Here is a 27941-nt window from a genome sequence, read left to right as displayed (position 1 = left end):
TCCTCTGCTGGGCTCTGGCCAGATGGCCGTGGCCACTTCACTGCCAGATCAGACCCTCCTGTCTGCCTCGTCTTACTTGGCACCTGACAAGCAGCCCGCAGCCGGTGTTTGAAGCCCTTTCTTCCAGAGACTTCTGATCCTGCTCGCTCTGTGTGAGTCCTCCTCTGTCTGTGGTCTCCGGCACTGCAGGGCCGCAGACTTATTCTCAGCGTTCCGTCTTTATTCCCCTGCGTGGTGTCGTTGGTCTTATTTGAAGTGTCCTCTGTATGGAGATGAAAGCCAAACTCAGGTCTTGAGCTCGGGGCTCTGCCCTGCTCCGCAGAAGCGTGTGTCCAGCTGTCACTCAATGCGTCCACCAGGGTGGCCTCCAGATCAGACCGCCAAGGGGTGCATCCTCCCCCCACCATGTGGCTTCAGTGCCTTCCCTTTATCCATGACACCGTGAGGACGGTGGGCCCGGCCTCACTGAGTCGTGAGGACTGAATTGGAAAGAGCATGCAGTGACGGCTCAGCCTTGTGCTGAGTTCCCTGTGCGAGGTCAGGAGAGAAGACCTGCGTGTGCGTCCAGTTCAACAAGCAGTATGTCCCCACAGCCTAGAACAGTGCCTGTATGTGTGTGTGTCCAATCAACAGGCAGTCCCCACAGCCTAGAACAGTGCCCCATGTGTGTGTGCGTCCAATCAACAGGCAGTCCCCACAGCCTAGAACAGTGCCTGTATGTGTGTGCGTCCAATCAACAGGCAGTCCCCACAGCCTAGAACGGTGCCTGTATGTGTGTGCGTCCAATCAACAGGCAGTCCCCACAGCCTAGAACGGTGCCTGTATGCGTGTGTGTCCAATCAACGGGCAGTCCCCACAGCCTAGAACAGTGCCCCATGTGTGTGTGTGCGTCCAATCAACAGGCAGTCCCCACAGCCTAGAACAGTGCCTGTATGTGTGTGTGTCCAATCAACAGGCAGTCCCCACAGCCTAGAACAGTGCCCCATGTGTGTGTGCGTCCAATCAACAGGCAGTCCCCACAGCCTAGAACAGTGCCTGTATGTGTGTGCGTCCAATCAACAGGCAGTCCCCACAGCCTAGAACGGTGCCTGTATGCGTGTGCGTCCAATCAACAGGCAGTCCCCACAGCCTAGAACGGTGCCTGTATGCATGTGCGTCCAGTTCAACAAGCAGTCCCCACAGCCTAGAACGGTGCCTGTATGCATGTGTGTCCAATCAACAGGCAGTCCCCACAGCCTAGAACAGTGCCTGTATGTGTGTGCGTCCAATCAACAGGCAGTCTCCACAGCCTAGAACGGTGCCTGCATGTGTGTGTGTCCAATCAACAGGCAGTCTCCACAGCCTAGAACAGTGCCCCTGTGTGTGTGTGCATCCAGTTCAACACGCAGTCCCCACAGCCTAGAACGGTGCCCCCGTGTGTGTGCGTCCTGTACAACACGCAGTCCCCACAGCCTGGAACGATGCCCCCATGTGTGTGTGTGTCCAATCAACACGCAGTCCCCACAGCCTGGAACGGTGCCTGCATCCAGGAGCAGTGGGCCTGCGGTGAAGCAGCGAGCGGGTTCCTCCTTGGAGGACCACGTAAGAACCACGGAAGTCCCCCCCCCCCACTTGCCACCGTGGACCCGACTGGAGCCAGCGTCCGGCTTTCCGAGCTTCCTGCACAGCCGTCTTTGCCATCGCCCTCCTCACGGCGCAGCTGCTAGGAAGGCGCCGGTGGCATTCCTGCCTCTGACACTGCTTCTGCAGCACGCGCTGCTTTTTTCCTTTGAAAATGTAAAATGCTTTTTTTTTTTTTTTTGGTTAGAACCCATCGTGGATGCTTTTCACGTAGACTCAGATTTAGCAGCAAACTAGAAAGCACTTGTACCAGGCAAAGTGTCTATGTGGGATGTGACTTGCATACGGGAAGGAAGACAAGGCAGGGCAATGGATTTTCTTGGCAAGCGTGGGGTTGGGAAAGCAAAGTAGACGTGGGCACAGAATAAGCCTTTGCAAACCTGTGAACCTGCAAGGGCGACGCCCCGCCCCTTCCCGTGCAATGGCTCCTCCCTGCAGCCGCGCCCCGCCTCCATTGCCGGTACACCGCCCCGGCCCCGCCCCCGGCCCCGCCCCGGCCCTGCCCCTTGCGACGCCGTCTGTCCAGGCGGGAGCACCCGGGCCCGGGGCCCCGCCCCGCCCCGCCCCCAGCTCCTCCCACCCCGCTACCACGGCCCCGCCCCGGCCCCGCCCCAACCCTGCCCACCATGCTAACGCAGCCCCGCCCCAGCCCCGCCCACCATGCTAGCAGGCCTCCGCCCCGGCCCCGCCCCGCCCCGCCCCTCGCGGCGCCGTCGGTCGAGGCGGGAGCACGCCGAGCGCGAGCCCCCAGGCCCGGGGGCCGTGGCGGCAGGGGCGCCTCGCCGACGCAACATGGCGGCCCTGACGACGGTGGTGGTGGCGGCGGCGGCCACGGCGGTGGCCGGGGCTGTGGCGGGGGCGGGCGCGGCCGGCGGCAGCGGCGTGGGAGCGGCGCCGGCGCCGCAACAGGTAAGGGGCAGGGCCGGGGGCGAGGCGGCCGGGCGTGGCTGAGGCCCGGGGGCGGCCGCGGAGCCGCGCCGGGCACCGGCCTTGCCCCTGCGCCCTGGGGCTCGCAGCGCCGGGGAAGGGCGCGGCTGGGGACGGAGCCTGCGGCGGGCGGCGTTGTGTCCCCGCAGGGCGCGGACCGGCACAGGCGTCGTGCGCGTTCGCGTCCCCTTGTGTCCCCGTCTTGCGCGCCCGCGGGAGTGCGGGGGCCGGGGTCTCCCCTTCCCCTCCGCAGGCCCGGCGCAGGGGTGGTCCTGGGCGAGCCCGCTCTGGCCCGGGGGTCTCGGGGAGGTCCGCGCCTCCGCGGGGAGGGGTCCCGGGTGGAGACGCGCGTGCGTGGGGGTGGTCGGCCGGGCGAGCCGCCCCGGGCCCGGCGCCGGGGTGGGAGAGCCCCTCGCAGGTGTGCGGGCCGTGCCGTGAGGACGGGAGGGGTCGTGTCAGCCGGCCGTGTACCCCTCAGCGCAGCCTGCCGCCCGCCCCCAGCCCCACGCCTGTCGTGGGACCGAGACCCAGTGTTCTGACCCTGGTTCTGCCGCCCGCGGAGGTGGTCCCGAGGGGTTCCGATTCCCCAGGCTCGCGTCGGGGGTGCGCTGGGCCCCCTCCCCAGGGCCGTGTCTCCGCGTGCAGTGGCCGTGGGCCCGGGGCCTCGACGTGCCCAGGTCGTCCTGTAACATTAACCTTGTATTAGTTTGTAATAATCGTTCCTGTTTCTTCACAAATGGTGTAAACCCTCTAATGTCCTCAGGGTTTGGAGCTGGGGTTTGTCGTTAGGGGCGGCAGTAGTGCGTCCCAGCTGTGTTATTTACTTCACTCTCCCGCGGTTCACCCCTAGTGCCCGCCGCGTCCGGAGCTGGGCCCTCCGTCCCCTCTCCCGTGCGTGGGGGACCCCAGTTCCGATCGCTGCGGAGGCTGGAAGCTGGCATGAGGCAGAGCTGGGAGTTGAACCCGGGCCCTCTGAGGCTGGGTGCAGGGTTTGGGCTAAACGCTCCGCTCCCTCTGTGTGTTGTGTTCCTGACCCCTCCCGGCTCTGTCCCTCAGACTGAGGACGGCGGATCTCCGCCCGCTTCTCAGCCCGTCCCCTCGTCCCCTCTGTTCCCGGCTGCTCCCATCTCCGCCCGCTTCTCAGCCCCTTCCCTCTGTTCCCGGCGGCCGTTCTGATCGGGCAGTTGCCGAGTTAGGAGCTAAGGAATCGTCTCCGCAGTATCGCACAGTGCGGCGCTGGTCTTGTAACAGGTGGGTGGCGCTTTCTGCTGCGGTGGCTTGCGTTTATTGCTGTTGGCTCCTGGAGTACCCCTTTAGTAGTCTCTGCATTCCTTCTGACATTTATTTATTTATTTATTTATTTATTTATTTATTTTTATTTGACAGAGTTAGAGAGTGAGAGAGACAGAGAGAAAGGTCTTCCTTCTGTTGGTTCACCCCCCAAATGGCCACTACGGCTGGCGTACTTCCTCCTGGTCTCCCATGCAGGTGTAGGGCCCAAGCACTTGGGCCATCCTCCACTGCCTTTCCGGGCCACAGCAGAGAGTTGGACTGGAAGAGGAGCAGCCAGGACTAGAACCCGGTGCCCATATGGGATGCCGGCACCGCAGGTGGAGGATTAACCAAGTGAACCACAGCGCTGGCCCCCTGACTTTTATTTTTTAAATATATTTTTTAAGATTTATTTATTTATTTGAAAGAGTTACTCAGAGAGAGAAGGAGAGGCAGAGGCAGAAGCAGAGAGAGAGAGAAGTCTTCCATCTACTAGTTCACTCCCTAACTGGCCGCAGAGAGAGAGAGAGAGAGAGAGAGAGAGAGAGAGAGAGAGAGAGAGAGAGAGAGGTCTTCCATCCACTAGTTCACTCCCTAACTGGCCGCAACAGCCGGAGCTGGGCTGGTCTGAAGCCAGGAGCCAGGAGCTTCCTCTGGGTCTCCCACGCAGGTGCAGGGGCCCGAGCACTTGGGCCATCTTCTACTGCTTTCCCAGGCCATAGCAGAGAGCTGGATTGGAAGTGGAGCAGCTGGGTCTCAAACTGGTGCCCATATGGGATGCCGGCTCTGCAGGCGGCGGCTTTACCTGCCTGCCCCTCCTTCTGACTTTTAAACACTTTTTCTTTTGTTATTATGTTTATTTACAAGGCAGACCTAGAGCCCCCATCTGCAGGTTCGTTTCTTAAATGTGTGTAACAGCCAGAGCAGGCCCTGGCCAAGGCCAGGAGCCCGGAGATCAGCGGAGGTCTCCCACGTGGGCGGCGGGCGCACCAGTACTTGAGCCATCACCACTGCATCCCTGGGTGTGCGTTAGCTCAAGCCCAGGCCCTCTGATACGGGGTGTGGGAGTCCCCCGGGGCATCTTAAACAGGGCACCCGATGCTCCTGCTTCTGCATCTGACTTTGAATGGCGACTCCAGTGTGTGTCCTTGAGAAGGTTGGGCGTGTGCATCGGGCTGTGTGTACGCAGGGGTGATGGGCTCCGGCTCCTAATCCCCAGCACCGTGAACACATAGCCTTACAGGTAGATGGGACTTGCAGGTGTCGTTACATTAAGGCTCTTTTCCTCGGTTGTCAGAGTAGACCCAGTGTAGTCGCAGAGCGCGGGATGGGTGTAGGACATTTTTTGACAAAAACAGGACAGTGGATGAAGTGGGGTAGGGCACATGAGCTGTCGCTCCCCCTCTTCATGGAGGAACGACACTAAACCCTGCCTAGGCTTCATATCCGAGTCACGGCACCATTATGTCGCTCCCCCTCTTCATGGAGGAACGACACAGGACCCTGCACTGTTCTTTCGTCTGCTCGGCCCTCCCCGGGTTTGCTGCTGGTTCTTCCCGGGCTGGCTACCGTCCCTTCCACCTCCGTGGAAGGGCGGTTCCCCCTGCCACTTTCCCCACTTCCGCGGGGGAGCGGCACACCGCCGGCCGGCTCTCTCGGGGGCTGCACGGGTGTTCCTTCAGATAGATGTTCCCCTTAGATGTTCCTCGTGCATGTTGTCTCTCTCCTCCTTTATAGTCCTCTTCCACCAATCCCAACTCTGCTACCCACACGCCGAGTACGCTGCTCTCCTCCAATCAGGAGCAGGTCCTACAGTTTATTGGTTGAACTGGAGGCAGCTGCGTAGAAGCTGTTTACTCCTCTCCCAGCGCCATATTGTGGGAGAGCAGATGCATAGAATAAGTCTTAATTCCAGTAACTTAGTCTAGTCCGGGTTGCTCCCCACAATGAGCCAAGGCAAAATGTTTGTGCATGTACTGTACAGATACAGGGGTTTGGGGCCGGCTTTGTGGCACAGTGTGTTAAGCCACTGTCTGCTGTGCTAGCATCCCATGTGAGCCCGGGTTTGAGTCCTGGCTTCTCCACTTCTGATCCATTTCCCTGCTGATACACCTGGGAAAGCAGTAGAAGGTGACCCAAGTGCTTGGGTCCCTGCTGTCCATGTGGGAGAGCCGGATGGAGTTTGAGGCTCCTGGCTTCAGCCATGGTGATGGCTATCGAGAGTGAACCAGTAGATGGAAGATTCTGTCTGTCTGTCTGTCTGTCTATCTCCCCTCTGTTAACTCTGCCTTTCAAATAAGTAAAGCTTTAAAAATAAATACATAAATAATTTTGAAAATACAGTTAGATCGTAAATAACCGAATAACAAAATATTTGCCTGTAGGAAAAAATAATCTGTATAACAAAATAATACAGCATTAAGGAGCTGGTGCTGTGGCGTAGTGGGTAAAACCACCACCTGAGTGCTGGCATCCCATATGGGTGCAGTTTGAGTCCCGGCTGCTGTACTTCTGATCCAGCTCTCTGCTGTGGCCTGGGAAAGCAGTAGAAGATGGCCCAAGTCCTTGGGCTCCTGCGCCCGCGTGGGAGACTTGGAGGAAGCTCCTGGCTCCTGGCTTCAGATCAGTGCAGCTCCGGCCATTGCGGCCAATTGGGGAGTGAACCAGCAGATGGAAGACCTCTCTCTCTCTCTCTCTGCCTCTCCTTCTCTCTCTGTATAATTCTGAGTTTCAAATAAAATTTTTTTTAAAAAAAACCATTAAGTCATACAACAGATTCTGAGATGAATTTTTCTTGTAAAGTAACTAGAGCCTGTGTTAACATTCCTGCTGTAAGAATTCAGGTGGTTGTGAAATCCTTGTCTTGGAGCTCAAAAAAGGCCGCTTTACTAGGCATTGTCAGGCTGAACTGTTTAATTATAATAAATAAGGTTGTTCTTAAGTAGAAGCATTTCTGTATTCAATCATGACATTTCCTTAGGTATATTTTTTAGTTTTAGTTTTAATTGACAATTTTATATATGTATGCCTGTGTGTGTTTATAAATACATATGTGTATTATGTGATGTTATGTGTGTGTATGCACTGTGGGATGATCAGAATAACTAACCTATCCATCACTTCAAATATTTATCAGCTTCATGATAAGAACAGTTAAATCCTAGTCTCCTTACTGTGGCGTGGAGGAACCCACTGCCATGTAGGTTTGTACCTATTGACCACCAACTGCAGGCCCTGGGAACCACAGCCGACTTCTTTGTTTCTGTTAGAAGTCTGACTTCAGACTCGGTGTGTGATCCTGTGTTTGTCTCCCTCTGCCCAGCTTACTTCATTTACCACGCCCTCTGTGTTCACACATGCTGTAGGAGACCAAGCAGGATTCCCGCGAGCGTGCAGTCCACATTCCTTTTCTGTACGCATCCCTTGATGAACTCTTAGGTTGGGTCCATTGCCTTGGCGACCTGCTGTAAAGCCCGCTGCAGTGAACACGGGGGTGCAGGCTCTTCCACACACTGACAGCACTGCCTGTGGGTGCACACCTGCTAGTGAGAGTGAGGCATCCAGAAGGTCATGTGATAATTCTGTTTCCGTGTTCAGCATTTTCATACACCTTTTGGCCATTTGTATGCTTTTGAGAAATGACTGTTCAAGCCTTTTGTCTATTTTAGATAGGGTTGTTTGTTTTTTGTTGTTGTTGTTATTGAGTAATTTGAATTACTGTTAAATAGCCCAAACAAAAAATAGACCTCATGAATCCATTCTAAGAATCTGTCTATTATTCTAAGGCAAATAACGATCATTCAGATACCTGTTTATGTATGTATATATACTAGTATGCGAATATACGAGGGTACCTTGAAACTTTAATGAAAAAGTGAAGTGAAAAGACTAAGTTTGTTCTGGTGCAAAATAATTTTAAATCCATGTTAGTTTTTTCATAATCTGAATTTTCCATCAGCTTTTTTGAAGACTTCATATATAAGGGATTTTCACTTTGAATGAGAAACATTTTTCCTTTCAAATAAAAGTATTTTCTAATTATGAAAGCATTCCTAACTTCTCTTAAATGATTAGTTTTCATAGGATGTACACTGACCAGAAGAATAAAAAGCGTTTTACAAATTTTTGGCAACTCTTTGGGGCCAGCTTTGTGGTACGCTCGGTAAAGCTGCCACCTGCAACACTGGTATTGCGTGTGGTCACCAGTTCAAGTCCCAGTTGTTCTACTTCCAATCCACCTCCCTGATAATGTGCCTGGGAAGCAGTGGAAGATGGCCCAAATGCTGGGGCCCCTGTCACCCACTTGGGAGACTCAGATGGGGTTACAGGCTGCTGGCTTCAGCCTGGTCCAGCTCTGACCATTGGGGCCATTTAGGGGAGTGACCCAGTGGATGGGAGATCTCTCCCTGTAACTCTTTAAAATAAATAAATTAAAAAAAGAAAAAGAAAAACCACCAAGTCTTAATTACACAAAGAGTTGAGTCCTCTGTATTAGCCCTGGTTATGCAAAGTTCCTGTACTCTGTCATTTAGTATTCAGTCTGTAAGAGCCTTTTAAACTTGTATTTGGTTTTCACGGTTACGTATAGGAACGCATCTAATGAAAGGCCATGTGAACAGAAATGAAGCAATTTAAGTCAAAAAATTATCAAATCGTTTTATGTTTTGTGGTGACCTATGATGTTTTGTGGTGACGTATGATGTTTTGTGGTGACCTATGATGTTTTGTGGTGACGTATGATGTTTTGTGGTGACGTATGATGTTTTGTAGTGACCTATGATGTTTTGTGGTGACCTATGATGTTTTGTGGTGACCTATGATGTTTTGTGGTGACCTATGATGTTTTGTAGTGACGTACGAAATCGGCATTCACTGTGCTGTTTAGTGTTCTCAGAATGAAATTGTTCCTTGTAGCAAGATAGTGTCTAAAAACCAGGTATTATGCACTGTCTGGCGCTGTCATCACAGAGCAGAAACACTGAAGTCCGTCTCGTCCCCTCTCGGTCTTGATCATTCATCACCTCTTCCAGACATTAGGCTGGGCAGCACTCCAGAAGACATTGGAACACATTTCTAGGCAAAACCAATGTATTAGTAATTACTCCCCTACTTTCAAAGCTCTTCCATTGCTGCTTTCAACAAAGAATTGTGTTGTTCTTGCGATCCCAAAAGTGTTCTCTGAGAAATCCCCACCTGAAGGTATTTTGCTTTTCTATTCCTTCTGTTTCCCCAGAGGCGTAAGAAAGCAAGTGAGAGATCCTTGCCATCTTCCCACCATAATGCGGTTGGATGAGCTGTGCGTGCAGCCTGTTTGAAGTAGCCCTCCGGGGCGCAGCTGCCCCACGCAGAGGTTGCTCTCCAGTTCTGCTAGCTCAGGGACGCCCTGGGTCCACTGGGAGCCCCCCAGGATCCCGGAGTTGAGTGACACACTCAGCTCGCCACGTGCCCTGGCCCGGCCGGGACTTCCACGGTGCCTCTCCGCCGGTGTGGCCATGAGACTGCCGCCGAGTGGCACAGTGCAGGTCGGACCTGCAGGGACTCGTCTGCAGGTAGAGACCCCACGAGAGAGATTCCTTCCATAAAAATACACTTTTTAAACATTAAATGCAGTTAGCCCTAAACATATCACTGGAGAAACTCCCTGTGATTGACATTTTATTTCCAGAAAAATTCCACATTCCTGTCTTAGCGGTCTCATTGTTGGTTGGAAACTGTTTTCTTTGTGCAGAGTCAGGGTGGCTTTGGCTCTTCCGGTGGAATTCGTCCTTTTCAGCTTCAAAACTGGAAGCAGAAAGTCATCCGGACTAAGAAAGCAGAGTTTACGCGCACAGCAGAGAGACTGAGAAATCAGTGAGTATGAAGGCTTACCAGCCATTTTATAGCGGGTAATGTAGATTAACTGAACCCACCCTTCCCGGTCCACATCATGTTGCAAAATGATGGCCACTCACCGGTCAAACCTAGCAAGAGAAAGGTTGGGGTGTGAAATGGACAGTGATAATGGGCAGTTTAATACAAAATTAATTTTAAGTAGTTACTTCCGTTTTATTTTTACCATTTTCAATCAAGGGAAGCATAACAGGTCTTTAGGTTTTGTGTATCAGGTAACAGATTTGAGGACATTTTCATTCCAGAGCTGTGGATAAGCACTAAGTCTTGAGTAAGTTTGGGCTGTTGAACAACAGATATGAAGGTGCTTTATAGAAGTGAGGGCCGTGTTTGTGTAGACAAGGATGTGAGGAGCAGACGAGACCCTGTCTGTCTGTCTGTCTGTCACATGGTTAGTAGGTGGCTGCGTCGGGGACTCCCGGGCCGGCTCCAGCCACTCTGAGAACCACTGCTTCTCTCTGTGACCAGCACCTTCCAGTAACCCTGTTTGTACAGGGTGTGATCTCACTAGGCCAGGCCATCTCAGAGCCGCTCTGCACGAGTGGAGAAGTTTCCGTTGATGTTAAATGTTCCTGGAATGTTCAATGTTGGCAGTAGCACCGTGATAAGATAAAAATTGTGAGGAATGGTAACCAGAATTAGAAACCAGAGCACACCGCACCCTACGTCTGAGAGCCTTGTGGAAACACTGCTTTGAACCACAGAGCGTCAGTTTGCAGAGGAGAAAAAGGTCCTGTGGTGAGGAACGGTGTCTGGGCCAGACTTGGTGGCCGTTCTCTGTGGAGGAATCAGCCAGTGAAAACCAGGCTGGTTAGATTTGAAAAGGTTTGCCTTATTGTTCCTTTTGGCAATTGAACTCTCTTTACATTTACAAAATACTTAGCTCTTTTCCTCCAAGCTTTGAGTTATAATTGGCAAATAAAAACTATATGTATTTCAGTATAGAATGTGATGTTTTGGCCTGATGTACACTGACACGCTAATCACCATATCCACACCCATCCCTTCACATAGTTGCCGTGTGTGTGTGTGTGTGTGTGTGTGGTGGTGGGAGTACTTGAGATCTGTTCTCCTAGTAAATTATTGTCGTTACGCAAGTGAAACGAGCCCGACAGAGGAGGACAGGGCTGCAGGATGCCCACCACCCACCATGCCGTGTCAGCGTGGGCGCTAGAGAAGCGGGGCTTGTGGAGGCAGAGAAAGGGCGACTGCCGAGGGGCCGGGGGTGGCGGGCTGGGGATGAGAGTTAGAGGTGGCAAGGTTTTTTGTATTGTTTTTAAAGATGTGTTTATTTGAAAGGCAGAGGTAGAGGGAGAGAAGGAGAGAACGAGAAAGAGAGAGATCCATCTTCTTTCCACCGTTCACTCCCCAAATGGCTGCAACGGCCAGGATGGGGCCAGAGTGAAGCTAGCAATCTGGAATTCTGTCTGGGTCTCCCATGTGGGTGGCAGGGACCTAAGCCCTTGGGCCAGCGCCTGCTGCCTCCCAGGTGTATCTGCAGGAAGTTGGATTGGAAGTGGAGCAGCTGAGACTCCTGGTGGATGCAGTGTTGCAGGTGGTGGCTTAACCTGTTGCCACAGTGGTTGTAGATTAACACAGTCCAGGGATCTAATGTACAACGTAGTGACTTGCAGTTAATGGTACAGGTTAAGTTTATCTTGTCCAAAATGCTTGGGGCCAGAAGTGTTTTGGATTTCAGATTTTTTTTTTTGATTTTGGAATATTTGCATATTACATAGTGAGATATCTTGGAGATGAGACCCAAGCCTAAACACAGAATTCATTTGTGTTTCCTTTATGCCTTTGCCACGTAGCTTGATGCTAATTCCATGCACTGTGTTTTTAGTGCACCTGCCTTCTGACCATGGCTTGTCACTTGAGGTCAAGTGGGGAATTTTCCACCTGGGGCATCATGTCATTGCTCCAGTAGTTCATATTTTGGAACATTCTGGCTTTTCACGTTAGGCTGCTCAATCTATATGTACGCTTGAAGTTTGCTGATACTCATATCTTCAATATCCATAACTTGAGAAAATATAATTTAAAAAAATTTTCCAAAATACTTTAGCCTAGATAGTACTGGACTCTAGGTTATGGGTTTTGGTATGTGGTTTTCTGTCTTCTCTAAGTGGCTCAAGTCCATAGATTTAACCAACCAGTTTGACAGTTTGGATTAGGCTTTGTTCATCCATTAGAAGGTGTAGGGAAAACTCATTGAAAGAATATTAGAAAAACTCATGGAAAAGTATTTCTCTTCAGCAGTTCTCATTGAACACAAAGGAGAAACAGCTTAGAGTAGAGTGCGTTACCTGGTTGAGTGAGTCCCCGAGGGTGCCCAGTGGGAAGCGTCAGCTCCATGCTGACCCCTGCTGCCCAGGGTCTGCCTTCAGCCGCTGGAATCAGTTCCTTGTACATCTTGCACAGATGCTTTATGTACTTATGAGGGAACAGAAATACAAAATGCATATTTTTGCATTTTTAGATAACTTACTGTATACACTTCATCTTGTTTTTGCTTTTTAAAAATTTAGTGTATCTCAGACATGAAGGCCTTGCTGGCTTTGTCAGGGATGATAGTGGCATTGCAGTTATATAAGTCAGATATCCATAATCGCTACAGGCGCACTCAGAAGTATGTTGGGCTAAAATCGTATAATGTAGTGCATTTACTTAAGCAAAGAAAAAAGTAAAATGAGAGATACAGTTGTTGGATCAGAGTAGAATGAGACGCATATCATATTGAGGGTCTATAAGGGAAGTCAGCTTACCGTTTTCTGCTTTTCATGTATCTAGTATTTTCATGCAAAGTCTTTGTCATGGAAAACATGTCATTCTGGAGATCTTTCCTTATCAACACATAGAACACGGTACTACTCACCATACTTCAGTATATGAATGTAGCATTAATTATTTAACCTGCCCCGTATTGATAGACTTTTAGATGAAATCTTTTGTTCTTACAAACAGTGCTGCACTTAATTGCAGTATCCATCGAGATCCACATTATTTTGCATGTGAGAATGCATCATCAGGATAAATTCCTGAAAGAAGATGCTGGACCAAAGGTAGATAAACTTGCAAATGTGATCAGTACTGCTGAACTGTGCTCCATTGGCAGTTTGCAGTTCTACCAGTAACATACGAGAGGGCATGCTTCCCCCCAGCGTTATCCACAGAATGTGCAGTCTGTTGGTCTGTGGTCTTACTGTGGTATTGTTTCATTTCCATTTCTCCTGTTAGGAGGGAGACTGAGCGTCTTCACGTGTTGGGCAGCTTGTCTCCATGACTACGTGTTTCATGTCTTTGTAGGTTGATGTTTCTAACCCAGGGACATCAGCACATGCCTGTTACAGCGTGTCCTGTGTCCTCGCGGACACTGCCACTAGATGATAGTAATTTGCCTCACCTCCAGCCAGAGCCCACTTGGATTTCCCAGTCTTGGACACAGGACTTCAGTGGCCACCGTCCAGCCGGTAGTTACTGTCTGGACTGGACTCTGACTTCTCTGTTCTGCTCCTTGCCTCCTCTGTCAGACAGCACAGGCTTCCTGAACAAACAGCTAAGATCCTGTCCCTCGGCCTCTGGAGCACTCATGTGTTTTCCACAATGTGCTTTATAAATGTCAGTTTTCTCTGTGTGGAGCAAAATGAGTAAGATTGGGAAGTCTGCCTTAGGTCATGCCTCTCAGGTTGTGTGAAATTAAATCAGTGGCCAGAGGTACTTCACTGCGCATTCATCAGGCTAACAGGAATACTCATATTAATTTCTGCCTTCTGGGAGAAAGAAAGCAAATGTTGGCGAAATTAATTTCTTTGCCCAACCAGAAAAGTTTCCTTCGCAGTGTTTTTGTTTCTTTGTTTTTTTGCTGAAGGCTCAAGCGAGGAATTAGAATCCCTCATTGGTAGTAGACTGGATCCAAGGAGCAGGGTGAGGTGAAGAAACTGTAGAGTGAGTGAGCGCCACATCCTCTAAATATTCTGAATTTCCTGTCCTCGTGGTTGTTAGTGATAAGTCTTGCATTTCCATGTGCTCTGTGTTGTACAGAGACGCTCCCAGGACATCCCAGTCGATATTAGTCACATCCCACTCAGGGGTGAGCCGTGATCACTCACATTTTAGTTAGAAGGGTGTTCACACCAGGAGGAGTTCAATGTCTTGCTAAGGGAATTCATATTTTATGCTTCAAATAGCAGTTCAAATGACAGTCGATTTTAGTTGAACTTAACTGTTTTCTAATATTTTGACTACTGTTTTGACTCCTTAGCCTTATTGATCTGTAATTGTATTGTTACTTTTTGGATGAATTAATCTAAAGTACTGATTATTATGAGTGTCTTCATATTTTAAACAATAAAAAATACTATATTTATACCATTTGTTTCTTTTCCTAAAGAGTTATAATCATAGAAAAAGATAAACACAATCATTTCTACAACCAAAAAAGTGACTTCAGAATTGAGCATAGTATGCTGGAAGAATTGGAAAATAAATTGATTAACAGCAGGAAAACAGAAAGTAAGTTGTGTTCGTGATAAACTGAAAACTGTTGAGTGATTTAAGTTGTAGTTTTGCTTTGCCCTTTCCCTCTGACTGACGGTCATGTTCACTGTCAGGGTATTTCAGTTGGTTCTGGGTTTGTCTTCATTCCCTTGGGTCACTACTCGGTCATTCTAACTGGGTTGCTTTCCATATATACTTGTATTATTTTCTGATTTAATAGTAAAGAGGGGGCTTTTTTGGTTGACAAATCAATAAATTATGTTAAAATTTCTTGAAAGCTAATTGGTTCTTGGACTTTGTGATGTTACCTTCTGACGTCGACTGAGGCCTGGACTCGGAGAAGTAGCAGGTCTTGAACCTGTGCTCAGTAGTCCTGTGGAATGACCAGGTCGCACAATTGCTTCTCCCTTGCCCCTGCTGTTTCAGGACGGGTGCTTGTGCATCCAGTGAGATGAGGCATGAGACACTGCCCCGGGGAGCGCTGCATATGCATCCTGTCAGCAGTGCACTAGGTACTAGCCTTTACAGTTAGATTCTGTGTGGTGCACAATCCTTTTTTTTTTTTTTTTTAAGATTTATTTATTTGAAAGGTAGACTTACAGAGAGGCAGAGGCAGAGAGAGACAGACAGACAGGGGGGTCTTCCATCCGCTGGTTCACTCCCCAGATGGCCTCAAGGGCTGGAGCTGAGCTGATATGGAGCCAGGAGCTCTTCCCACGTGGGTGCAGGAACCCAAGGACTTGAGCCATCATCTGCTGCTTTCCCAGGCCACAGCAGAGAGCTGGATTGGAAATGGAGCAGGTCTTGAACTGGCGCCCATATGGGATGCTGGCGCTGCAGGTGGCGGCTTTGCACTGTAGCTGGTGGCTTTACCCGCTATGCCACAGTGCTGGCCCCAATACTGTACAGTCTTAAAAACTACTTAGCTGTGCTTAAAGGAAAAAGATAGCAAGTAAGCTTTATCAAATATTAGGACTTTTTGTATAGGGATTGGATTGCTAATGGTACTCCCTTATTTCAAGTAGAAGAAGGTCCATATAATGTTTTTCTTTCAGAATACAAGATTACCCCATTTTTAGAAGTTACCTTTGTCAGGTAGTGGCAAGCATCGTCCTGTCTACAGGTGGAGTGACAGCAGGACCTGCTTTAAATGCCGGATTTCCACTTCTCTCTTCTCTTTGACACATAGAGAAGTGTGGACCTTGCAGAGTTAATAGTTTTCAGTTTACCTCAGTTCTTTTACAGACAGCTGGAGGCAGATCTTCCTGTGTCTTGGTCATGCCGTTAGGTAGAGTGTCCTATTTTGTGCCTTTTTGGGTTATTTGATACTTCCTTTTATAAGGCGACTTTATTTTTACCTTTTTATTTCTCTTCAGTTTATAGTTTTAGTTTCTTTAGTAACACTGTCTTATCCAGGAGAGAAAGGAATGTGCTGTCTGAGCGTAAAGGTAGGGGAGTTCCCCTCCGTGTGTCACAGCCCGGAAGCAGCAAATACCGCGCTTCCCTCAGAGTTCCCGTAGGCCCGGCCTCCCTTCCCTCAGAGTCCCCGTGGGCCCGGCCGCCCTTCCCTCAGAGTCCCCGTGGGCCCGGCCGCCCTTCCCTCAGAGTCCCCGTGGGCCCGGCCGCCCTTCCCTCAGAGTCCCCGTGGGCCCGGCCGCTCTTCCCTCAGAGTCCCCGTGGGCCCGGCCGCCCTTCCCTCACAGTCCCCGTGGGCCCGGCCGCCCTTCCCTCAGAGTCCCCGTGGGCCCGGCCGCCCTTCCCTCAGAGTCCCCGTGGGCCCGGCCGCCCTTCCCTCAGAGTCCCCGTAGGCCCGGCCGCCCTTCCCTCAGAGTTCCCGTGGGCCCGGCCGCTCTTCCCTCAGAGTCCCCGTGGGCCCGGCCGCCCTTCCCTCACAGTCCCCGTGGGCCCGGCCGCCCTTCCCTCAGAGTCCCCGTGGGCCCGGCCGCCCTTCCCTCAGAGTCCCCGTGGGCCCGGCCGCCCTTCCCTCAGAGTCCCCGTAGGCCCGGCCGCCCTTCCCTCAGAGTCCCCGTGGGCCTGGCCGCCCTTCCCTCAGAGTCCCCGTGGGCCTGGCCGCTTCCCTCACAGTCCCCGGAGGCCCGGCCGCCCTTCCCTCAGAGTCCCCGTGGGCCCGGCCGCTCTTCCCTCAGAGTCCCCGTGGGCCTGGCCGCCCTTCCCTCAGAGTCCCCGTGGGCCTGGCCGCTTCCCTCACAGTCCCCGGAGGCCCGGCCGCCCTTCCCTCAGAGTTCCCGGAGGCCTGGCCGCGCTGACGTCCGTGCGTGCTGCACTGTACGGAAGGCGACTTGCGCACAAATGAGTAAACAGATGATTTGCCATGTAGTAGTGTTTCTGTAGCTAATCAAACCGTGGCAAAACCAGCCATACTTTCCTGATTACTTAGCTTTACTGGAGAGGTTTGTTGCCCTGTAGTTCCAACAGTGAGCAAAACCCTCTAAAATAAATTGCCCATGGCCGGCGCCTCGGCTCACTAGGCTAATCCTCCGCCTTGCGGCGCCGGCACACCGGGTTCTAGTCCCGGTCGGGGTGCTGGATTCTGTCCCGGTTGCCCCTCTTCCAGGCCAGCTCTCTGCTGTGGCCCGGGAGTGCAGTGGAGGATGGCCCAAGTGCTTGGGTCCTGCACCCCATGGGAGACCAGGAGAAGCACCTGGCTCCTGCCTTCGGATCAGCGCGGTGCGCCGGCCGCGGCGACCATTGGAGGGTGAACCAACAGCAAAGGAAGACCTTTCTCTCTGTCTCTCTCTCTCACTGTCCACTCTGCCTGTCAAAATAAATAAATAAATAAATAAATAAAATTGCCCAGAGATTCTGCTTTTATGGAGTTACTCAGTTTTAGTAAAAATACAGAATTATATACTAGGGGTGGGAAGAGTTCTATTGGCCAGAGCTGGGCCAATCAAAAGCCAGGAGCCTGGAGTTTCTTCTAGGCCTCTCACGTGGGCACAGGTGCCCAAGGGCTTGAACCATCCTCCACTGTTTTCACAGGCCATAGCACAGAGCTGGGTGGGAAATAGAGCAGCCAGGACTTAAACCTGCACCCATATGGGATGCTGGCACTGCAGGTGGCAGCTTTACCCACTATGCCACAGCGCGGGCCCCAAGAATTCATAGAATTAATACTGGTTATGCAGCTGTAATATTTCCACCAAAACATGGCTGTGCTTAAATGCTGGTCCACGATTTACAACAGTGACAGTAGCTCAGAGTCCACACAGGGAAAGGCATTTCTCTTCTTCGGGGAAGATGTAACCCACTGCTCTTTGACAGACTCGGGGAGACTGGGAGGGGCTTTGTTTAGATCAAGGGTACGTCAGTTGTTCAGTCCGTTTCGTTTATTTAGTTCTTGGCGATCTTTCACTGGCGATTGTGACCAGTCTTCTGTGTAGAATTTTGAGTTGTAGTGACATTTGTCATTATTTTAAAATACATACTTCTTCCTTTAGGAGCAAAAATCCAGCAGCAGTTGGCCAAAATACATAACAATGTGAAAACGCTTCAGCATCAGTTAAAAGATGTGAAACCTACACCTGATTGTGAGTAAATTAAGTGGAGTGTTGCCTGTGTACTAGTATTTTTATTGCCCGTTAGAAAAACTTGTACTTCTCTAATATGAGATATGTCTGCTTTCTGGTTTGGGGTTAATACTGCTAACCCTTTTGTAGGTGTTAATAAGGATGCATTGGAGAACTGTAACATCTGGTGTTTACGTAGTTTTTTTTCTTTAAAGTACAACAAACCCATAGAAATTTATGAGGTAGGTGGGTAGATAGTAGTGTCATTTGTAGGATGGAAAATCTAAGGTACAAAAAAGTTAAGATTCAGGTAATTCATGGGGAAAGACTGATTTCCTGATTTCTAACCTGGTGCCTTACCCATCACTTCCCTTTTGAATAATTACCTTTCAGAGGCATTCCAAATACGAGAGGACTTCAAAAAGTTTGTGGAAAATAGAAATAAAAGATAAAATTTTGGTGTAAAAATTTTAAAATCTAGGCATGATTTTTTCATAAATATACATTTTTTTTCATGAACTTTCTTTTATTTGAAAGGCAGAGGGAGAGAAAGGGAGAGAGGTCTTCTTTTTAGTGTTTTGCTTCCCCAAATGGCCACAAGAGCCGGGACTGGGCCACGCTGAGGCCAGGATCCCGGAACTCCATCCAGATCTCCCACGTTAATGGCAGGGGCCAAGCACTTGGACCATCTTCCACTGCCTTCCCAGGTGCATTAGCAGGGAGCTGGATTGGAAGGTGACAGCTGGAACTCTCAACTGGCACTCTGATATGGGATGCTGGCTTGAGGACCTTTTGTATGCGTGGATTCCAAGATTGTTGTGCACCAGAATAAACACCTTAGAATCATGTTTTCCATGAATTTTTGAAACCACCCTCATACATAGGGGAAGGTTTATTGGAGCAAATCCTAGCTTTTGGAAGAAAACAAAATTGTGTTAATACCTGCTGGATTATACCAACCTTAATCCTTGACACATCAAAGCAGTAAAGCAAAGTGCTCAAGCTGTGAGGACTAAGGAATCTGGTATCGGGTCGAACCCTGGGTCTTCCATGAAATTTGAGGATGTCACTTGATTTCTCTGAGCTTTCATTCCTTGGCTCTGAAGTGGAGATGATCATAGGGTTATCTCATAGGGTTGTTGGGGAGGTGAAGTGAAGTAGCGCACATGAAGCATGTGGACATAGTGAGAATTAAAAATGACAAATATGAATTACAATTATCAGATCAATAAAAAAGATCAAAATAGAACATGAATTAATATTTTCATAATAGGATCAGGTTCCATAAGAATGATAGATAAAAAATCATAAATAAGTGGACAGGTGTATTTACTTTTTTAAAAAACTTAAACCCATAGGCCAAGTTGAAAGGTGACCTAGGAAAGTATTAGTAATAGATTTTTTTTTTTCTGACAGGCAGAGTGGACAGTGAGAGAGAAAGAGACAGAGAGAAAGGTCTTCCTTTGCCGTTGGTTCACCCTCCAATGGCTGCCGCGGCCGGCGCGCTGCGGCCGGCACACTGCACTGATCTGAAGGCAGGAGCCAGGTGCTTCTCCTGGTCTCCCATGGGGTGCAGGGCCCAAGCACTTGGGCCATCCTCCACTGCACTCCCGGGCCACAGCAGAGAGCTGGCCTGGAAGAGGGGCAACCAGGACAGAATCCGGCGCCCCGACCGGGACTAGAACCTGGTGTGCCGGCGCCGCAAGGCGGAGGATTAGCCTAGTGAGCCATGGCGCCAGCCGTAGTAATAGATTTTTAATTTGAAAAGCTGATACCCAAAAAGAATGCCTGCAAATTAGAGCAACAAAGGGAAATGACCTAATAGAAAAATGGGCAAGGGTTAGAATGTGTACAGTGTAACAAAAGAAATATAAAACACATGCGAAAGACTCAGGCTTGTTAATGATAATGTGTCCATTAAATCAGTGATGGTTGGGGCTGGCATGTGGTGCAGAGCTGTGGGCTAAGCTGCCACTTGGGCTGCCTGTACCCCATCATCAAGAGGGTCTGGGTTGAGTCTGGCTACTCCACTTGTAATTCAGCACTTCTCCTGCACTTGGGAGGCAGATGACAGCTCAGGTGCCTGAGTCCCTCCCACCCATGTGGACACCCCCCCCCCCCCCCGCAGTTCCCGGCCCCTTCTCAGGTCCCACCATTGGAGGCATTTGGGTGTGAACCAGCTGATGGAAGATCCCTTGTCTCTTCCTCTCCCTCTCTCTCTGTCACTCTGTCTTTCAAATACATCAACGCATTTTTGAAGAGAAGATCAGTGATGCTTTTTGCCTCTCATTTTGGAAATGGCTGTGGTACCCAGGAAGGGGCCTCTTGGACGGACAGTAAGACAGCATCCAGCAAATGTAGAGGTGGGCGTGCTTTTTGATTTAGCACTGCAAGATTTATCTGTCCTCTACGTATACTTTGAGCCTTCTAAAATACATACGCAAGGATATTCACTGCTGTTAGAATATTTAATGATGGGTTGCATAGGAAAAAAATGTCACGAGAAAATAACTACAACCATAAAAATTAACTTCTGAACATAGTTTCCTTATTCCTTAGGCTAAGAAATGTTTTTAAATTAGAGGACCATTTCACTTTTTTCCTTCATATATATTAACTCTTTGCCATACTCAAATATGATATAAAATAACTCTTCTGTGGATTTTTGTTTTTACAGTTGTTGAAAAGCTGAGAGAAATGATGGAAGAAATTGAAAATGCGATTAACACTTTTAAAGAAGAGCAGAGGTTGATGTATGTCTTAAAATTTCAACTTAAAAATTTTTGACTTAATCTAGGTTGCCATATACAAAGCATTTTGCTGTTACACATTTAATGAATCTTATACAAAAGCAATATAACACCTCTCTTGTTTCAGGGTGTAGTGGCTTTTCATATGTAAAGCTAAAGTTAATTTTTATTCATATTTGGCAACCATACAACCCGAATGAGAAATTGAGAGATTGTTAATAATGTTAGTGGAGAAAATGATATGAAGAGTCAGAAATAACTTAAGGGCAAATGAAGCGCTAATACGGACTTGTTATGTTCTTATACTTTTAAATTTTAGATATGAAGAGCTTATTAAAGAAGAGAAAACAGCGAACAATGAGTTGACAGCCATATCCAGAAAAATTGACACATGGACCTTGGGCAGTCCAGAGACAGAGAAAACTTCCCGAGCATCCTCAGGCAGAGTTCCTGGGGACCGGGCGACAGCAGGCACCCTTCCAGAAGAAGTCGTGGACTTCGAGAAATTCCTGCAGCAGACAGGAGGCCGACAAGGTGGCTGGGATGACTACGATCACCAGAGCTTCGTGAGGGTGAGAAGCAAGCACAAAGGGAGGCCGTCGTTCGTGGGAGAGGCTCTGGAACACCTGCCGGGGAGAACGCAGGAGGAGGTGCAGCAGCATGAGAAGTGGTACCAGAGGTTCCTGGCTCTGGAGGCGAGGAAGAAGGAGGTAAGAGGCGTTAAAGTAGTCGTTGTCCACTGTGCGCGTCTGTGCGAGGCTCCTCCCATGTGTGACGCAAGTGCGGTTACAGTTCCCTCTTCCTACAGAAGATGCGGTGGAGGCTCGGGGGGCTGAGTGACTTCATGCGCATAACAGAATCACGGTTGACTCCCGAGAAGTAGCACGTGGGTCGGGATGCAGATGATGGGCAAAAGCCTGCGTCCAGTCCCCAGAACGTGAGACGTCCGGATCCACCCGGACTTGAAACGGGGTGATACCGGCACAGGCTGCATCGTTTTGCATAGAAAGTCGAGAAGCAGTAGAAAAATGCCTTGACTCTTAGAAGTGCCCTTGAGAGTTCTGAACTTTAACCGCATTGTTTATTTCAGTGACTCAAAATTTTGGCTACTCCAGAGGAAAAAAGTAGCTCTTGATTGTAGCAAATACCTAGGTTCCATTTTCACAAATTAAATTGAATTAAATCAGGATTCTCAGCCTGGGCAATATTGATATTTAGGGCTGTTCTGTGCATTGTGGATGGTTAGCTTCCTTGCCCTCTGGCCATTAGATGCTCATAATTTCTTAAATGTGTCAGTAATGTCTCTTAACATGGCCACATGTCCCTGCAAAGCAAAAATCACCCCTGGTTGAGAGGTGAAAACCATGGGTTTAGGCCATCTGAGTCAGAGCCATTTTTAAATAGATTTTTTTTTTTTTTTGACAGAGTGGACAGTGAGAGAGAGAGACAGAGAGAAAGGTCTTCCTTTGCCATTGGTTCACCCTCCAATGGCCGCCGCGGCCGGCGCGCTGTGGCCGGCACACCGCGCTGATCCGATGGCAGGAGCCAGGAGCCAGGTGCTTTTCCTGGTCTCCCATGGGGTGCAGGGCCCAAGCACTTGGGCCATCCTCCACTGCACTCCCTGGCCACAGCAGAGAGCTGGCCTGGAAGAGGGGCAACCGGGACAGAATCCGGCGCCCCAACCGGGACTAGAACCCAGTGTGCCGGCGCCGCTAGGCAGAGGATTAGCCTAGTGAGCCGCGGCGCCGGCCTTTAAATAGATTTTTAATAGATTTTTTTTTTTTTTTGACAGGCAGAGTGGACAGAGAGAGAGACAGAGAGAGAGAGAGAAAGGTCTTCCTTTGCCGTTGGTTCACCCTCCAATGGCCACCGCGGCCGGCGCGCTGCGGCCGGCGCACCGCGCTGATCCGATGGCAGGAGCCAGGAGCCAGGTGCTTTTCCTGGTCTCCCATGGGGTGCAGGGCCCAAGCACTTGGGCCATCCTCCACTGCACTCCCGGGCCACAGCAGAGAGCTGGCCTGGAAGAGGGGCAACCGGGACAGAATCCGGCGCCCCGACCGGGACTAGAACCTGGTGTGCCGGCGCCGCTAGGCGGAGGATTAGCCTAGTGAGCCGCGGCTCCTGCCATAATAGATTTTTTTAATGATGAACTTAAACTTCCTTGTTTTAACAAGAGAAGAATTTCCATCCATGATGACATACCCAGGGAGCACTTGAAGAAACATTTGTTCCATGTTTAGTATAGTTTTAGAAGACATGGCTGGAGTTTTTGTTGTGTTCATTGTCTTCTCCACTGAAAGAGGGAGATTGACTTTTCAGGGCTTTAAAGAAAAAATTTGAAATGTCACTAATTTATGACTCAACACCCATGTAATAAGCGGTTAAGACTTAATAACCAGGGGCTGGTGTTGGGGCGCAGCAGGTAGGCTTCCGCTTGTGACACCAGCACCCCAGGTCTCACCTGTTTCATGTGCCATCCAGCTTCCTCCAAACACGGTGCCAATACATGGGCCTGCCACCCACGAGGGAGACCAGGATGGAGTTCCAGGCTCCTGGCTTCAGCCTGGCCCAGACCTGGCTGTTGCAACCATTTGGGAAGTGAACTGGCAGATGCAAGATCTGTCCTGTCACTCTGGTTTCAAATAAATAATTCAATAAATCTTTAAAAACAAAAACCAAGCCAAAAAATGAATACCAAGCTATTAAGAATTATTTGGGCCTTTCTTTTTTCAGGATCCTGAAATCATAGGGTTCTCAAAGTGGTCCCTACATCAGCAGAATCAGCATCGCCTGGAACTTGTTAGGGTTTAGCAGGCTCTAGCCCCAGGAGGGATCAGGTCTGTGGAGGGGCCAGCAGTGGGTGCTTTGACAAGTCCTTGAGGTTACTGTGCTACAAGCTCAAGTCTGAGAGCCGCTTCCCCAGGGGCAAACACAAGACAGAGTGCTGCTGGTAAGAAGTCACCCAGATTCCAGCCCACTCTTCTGTTCCCAGCCGCTCTGCTGCACGTTTGATGACTGACTGGATGTAGGGGCGAGATGGAAAGGGGTATGAAAGTGGACATGCAGTTTATTAAAGTAGGACACATTGGAGGAAGAAGGCCTGAAGGAAGCCATAGGAATTCAACTTTAAATTTGTTGAGCTGAGGATTTTGAACAGGGTTTCCACTAAAAAAAAAATTGTCTGAGAGGCGGAGAGAGCCCGCACGCCAGCTCCCCCGTCCTCTGGTTCACTCCCAGATGTCCACAGAAGCCAGACGGAGCCAGGAGCTGGGAATGCATAGTCCTGAGCATCCCGGTTTTATTTTCTCTTCTGATCGTTGATCAGACAAAGATAAACTGGAGGATTTGGAAGAAGTGAGATGATAGAGGGCAGGGTACTGCCCATGGAAACAGCAGAGCTCTGTGTGAGGCTCAGTCCTCGCGAGCCTGGGGGTTAGAGGAAGAGGAAGCCCAGCGATTCTGTTATTCAGAGTTTTTAAAAGTACAGTAATTGTTTTAAAAAGTGGAAGTGGGAGAAAACTGCATTTGTTCAAAACAAAACTTAAAAAATGTTAATTACCTGGCCTCCTACAAATACTGTTCTTTCTGATAAGGTGGAATTGGGGTTGCGTTTTCACATAGTTTTGGTTATTTAAGAACATTTTTCTTTTGCTATCTTTTTTTAAAAATCATTTAGTCTATTCAGAATTGGAAAACTAAAAAGCAGCAAAAAAAAGAGGAAATTTTCAAGTTAAAGGAAAAGGCAGATAACGTGCCTGTGTTTTTTCATGATAAAGAAGACGACAGTCAGAAGCAGAAGGAGGAAAAAAGAAAGAAACAGAAATTGGCAGTTGAAGCTTGGAAAAAGCAGAAAAGCGTAGAACTGTCAATGAAATGTGCTTCCCAGCTAAAAGAAGAGGAAGAGAAAGAGAAAAAGCAGCAGAAAGAGCGCCAACGCCAGCTGAAGCTAAAATTACTGCTGGAAAGTTACACCCGGCAGAAGAAAGAACAGGAAGCATTTTTGAGGCTTGAAAAGGAGAGGAGGGAAAAGGCAGAAAAAGCAGAAAAGAGGAAAACTGCTGCTGATGAAATTTCCAGGTTTCAAGAAAGAGTGAGTAAATACATCTACACGATATGTAAATATATCCTCATGATATGCAAATGTATCCACATGATATGCAAATATATCCACATGCTATGTAAATATATCCGCATGCTATGTGAATATATCTACATGACATGTAAATATATCTACATGTTACACGTGGAGGTATGACTCCCACGCTGACTTCAGCAGAAACCGAGTGCCTCCGCTGTGGAAGCACGGTGCGGCTCGTTAGGCTACCGGAGCGTGGAAGCCATGCCCCAGGACAGATGTGCACAGATGTCCCTGCGATGAGATGGGGAATGTGGGGACTGAAGTGTGACAGGAAGAGGAGAGGCAGAGATTTGCAGGGGGAGCAGCACACGTAGCCCCTGGGGGGAGTGTCACAGTGGCCTGTGGGGAGCCTGTAAACTCTTCAGTATCTTTGGGGCCTCAAGCAGCAGACAGCAACTGCAGGAGATGAGGCCGGAAAGGCAGCTACAGGCCGTATGTCCTGGCTTCCCAGCCAGACCCGCTGGCTTTGCCCGTAGATGACTTGCTGGCTCTTCACGGTTCTCTCCCCACCATGACGTAAGCTCCATGAGACAGAGGGTTTTGTGTGTTTTGTGGGTCCCCAGACTCAGGAGGTCAGGTGCATTGTACATACTTGATACTTAAAGGAATCAAGGTTATTGTTGGGTGGTAGGATTACGGGTAATTCTAAATGTATAGAATAAAAATGCTAACAGTGAAATTCAGTCCAAACAGTTATTAAACAAGATAATGGAGGGAACCTGAAAATGAGATACAACTATGAGGAATTGTTAACATGTATTAAAATCTACAGCGGCAACATTGGTGAGGCAAAAAATAAGAGGGAAAAATACAGATGCAGAAACTAAGTGTGGAGACTCCACTTCCTTTCTGTTAATCCACATAGTAAAATCTTCCTGAGGCCTCCTTGCCTCCCAGAAAGGAAAGCAGGTCATAGGATAAAAGAATGAGGGAAAAGAAAATCCAAAAAACAAAATATGAAATGAGATCTAAAAGCAGACTTGCCTTACTGTACTAGTAAATGAAAGTGGAGTCCATTCACTGAGTGAAAGGAGTTTTAGATGGAATCATCAGGTCAAACAAGAGGCACCCAACTAAGGGGAGAGACGGGAGTGACACTGCTATTCAGAGAAGGCAGAGCTTGGTCTTGCTTGGAAAGGTTAGTATTGAAGCAGTACTGACAGTTAAGGTACTTTAATTCTACTTGTAAACAACTAAACGTTGAAACAAATTTTGGTTAATTTTACTTTGCTAACATTCTCTTTGTTGGTTTCATTTAGGATTTACAAAAACTTGAACTGAAAATTCTAGATAGACAGGCAAAGGAAGATGAAAAGGTGGAAAAACAAAGACACCTGGCACAGTTAAAACAAAAGGTACTCTGTGCTGAGATCATCCCAAGTCTACTCTGTTTCTGTCTGTCTTGCTTTATTTCTGCATCATCTACTTGATGTTTCATACTTATGTACTTGCATATTAGAAAGCTTAACCATTTTTAAAGCAGCTATTGTTTGAATTCCAACACTTTAATCACCTTTTTCTTTTGTTCTGAATTGTTTCTTTTTTGTTTTTCTTTCTTTTTTTTTTGGTCAGGCAGAGTTAGACAGTGAGAGAGAGAGACAGAGAGAAAGGTCTTCCTTCCATTGGTTCACCCCTCAAATGGCCGCTACTGCTGGCGCACTGGGCCAATCCGAAGCCAGGAACCAGGTGCTTCCTCCTGGTCTCCCATGCGGGTGCAGGGGCCCAAGCACTTGGACCATCCTCCACTGCCTTCCCAGGTCACAGCAGAGAGCTGGCCTGGAAGAGGAGCAACCGGGATAGAATGCAGCACCCCAACCGGGACTAGAACCTGGGGTGCAGGCGCCGCAGGCGGAGGATTAGTCTAGGGAGCTGTGGCGCCGGCCTGAATTGTTTCTTTATACTCATCACCCTTTTCATTCTTTTAAGTGAATCTCTGTTTTCAACTGACTGCAGCTAGGAGCATAGCTGAACCTCACTAATGCTTGGAAGATGTGACCTAACGGGTGGAGCCGAGGACTGACTGGTGGTGGTCTGGCTGCAGCACCGTCACCCTTGGATGATGTTCTTTCCTAATAGAAGACAGTAGGATGATAGTGAGAGAAATAGAGTAAAATAATTGAACTAGGCAGAAATAGACAGTACTAGTTTATTGATAGATCGATGCCGTCCGTGTTCATTTTGGCTGTGGAGCACAACTGGGAGTTTACTGAAGAGGTTGTTCACAGTTTCATTACTGTTGAGTTAACGTCAGGTGTGTGTTTTACAGTTGTTCTGTTACAAGTACCAGCCTGGCTGCCACGAGTTAACTGGCGCTATTTTACTTGTGCGTTCAGGTTGAAAACCGTGTGGGCAGAGATCCCTCTAGGCTTTACAAACCTACCAAAGGCTGGGAAGAACGGACGAAGAAGACGGGCCCAGCTGGCTGTGGGCCTCTGCTGCACATCCCACACAGGTGAAAAAGAACGGAGTTACTACCACGTTTACACTTTGTGCAATTTTTACACGTATGCTGTACTTTAACGTAAAAAATTGAGGCAAATCAGTATACATTTTTAAAAGTTAACATTAATCAATATGATTTTCTAAAAATTTTACCTATATATTTATGATTGTTCTTTTTTCCTCAGGGCCGTTCCAACCTGGAGACAAGGATTGTAGAGAGAGGAGACAGGGGAATCAGGAGTCAGTTGATGAGGACGTCGCCATCTTCAGTTACGCCAGCGGAGAGTGACTAACCTGTTCTTGAAATGTCACTGTCCTGGTCAGGTTGTTACTGTGCTGTGAGAGGTGTGAAGTGAGACGTGTTAAGTTCCACACAGTGCTGTCATGAGCATGTCCTGTTTCTGCAAGGGGCTATTTAATGTGTATGTTGGCCTGTTAGTGATAGGGAAGTTACCTACATTCATGTTAACAACATTATCCATTCAATACTCAAAATGTTTAGTGTTCCTTGTCATAGCATAACAAAGTAAATTTGAGCAATCAGACATTTTTAAGTCAAAATTTTATAACTTTTATAACTTGTAGCAAGTTAGCTTGAGTAACAGAAATGTCAAGTGGTTTTGTTTTTCGAGTTAAACAATACTTTGACAAACTAAACAAAATTGTTTTTCAGTTATTAAACTTTGGGGTAATAAATATTTTGTATTTGTTTTCAGCATGCTTTGTTTTATATTGAGACTATTTTAAAAATATGCCTCAGATCTCCTGTGTGCTTTAATTGTATTTCTGATACAATCTTTCTTATTTCACTCAGCGATTCCAAATTTCCCTTCGGCCTTTCTGGACTTACGTATTTATAAAATCTTTGTGTCGACA

The 27941-nt window shown here is 48.7% G+C and overlaps 1 protein-coding gene across 2 annotated transcripts; it reads left to right on the top strand.

The window, feature by feature from the left end:
- Window positions 1-2300: 2300 nt before the first annotated feature.
- Window positions 2301-27941, top strand: CCDC112 (coiled-coil domain containing 112). Of its 2 annotated transcripts, XM_051843339.3 has the most exons (10): window positions 2301-2529; window positions 9548-9669; window positions 14102-14223; window positions 17667-17756; window positions 20413-20488; window positions 20805-21195; window positions 24162-24575; window positions 25883-25978; window positions 26957-27075; window positions 27251-27941. In XM_051843339.3, exons 1-10 carry the CDS (start codon window positions 2413-2415, stop codon window positions 27279-27281), a joined length of 1578 nt encoding a protein of 525 aa, XP_051699299.3. In that variant the 5' UTR covers window positions 2301-2412; the 3' UTR covers window positions 27282-27941. The 2 variants fall into 2 exon arrangements, with proteins under 2 accessions (XP_051699299.3, XP_069932116.2); XM_070076015.2 differs by lacking the exon at window positions 9548-9669 and having other exon boundaries at window positions 2397-2529.

Source organism: Oryctolagus cuniculus, chromosome 6, assembly GCF_051225735.1.
Source record: "Oryctolagus cuniculus isolate XC-2025 breed Fujian yellow rabbit chromosome 6, ASM5122573v1, whole genome shotgun sequence".
In the NCBI taxonomy this organism is placed as follows: domain Eukaryota; kingdom Metazoa; phylum Chordata; class Mammalia; order Lagomorpha; family Leporidae; genus Oryctolagus; species Oryctolagus cuniculus.
The sequence above is the reverse complement of the archived record's forward strand: the minus strand, read 5'-3'. Positions and strand labels throughout refer to the sequence as shown.

Bases quoted from the DNA above. Each gene is read 5' to 3' on its own strand.
- CCDC112 (XM_051843339.3), top strand. From the start codon at position 2,413: ATGGCGGCCCTGACGACGGTGGTGGTGGCGGCGGCGGCCACGGCGGTG. The intron at 9,670-14,101 runs GTGAGTATGAAG...CTTTTCCTAAAG, and splicing joins GCAGAGAGACTGAGAAATCA to AGTTATAATCATAGAAAAAG. The intron at 21,196-24,161 runs GTAAGAGGCGTT...AAAATCATTTAG, and splicing joins TGGAGGCGAGGAAGAAGGAG to TCTATTCAGAATTGGAAAAC.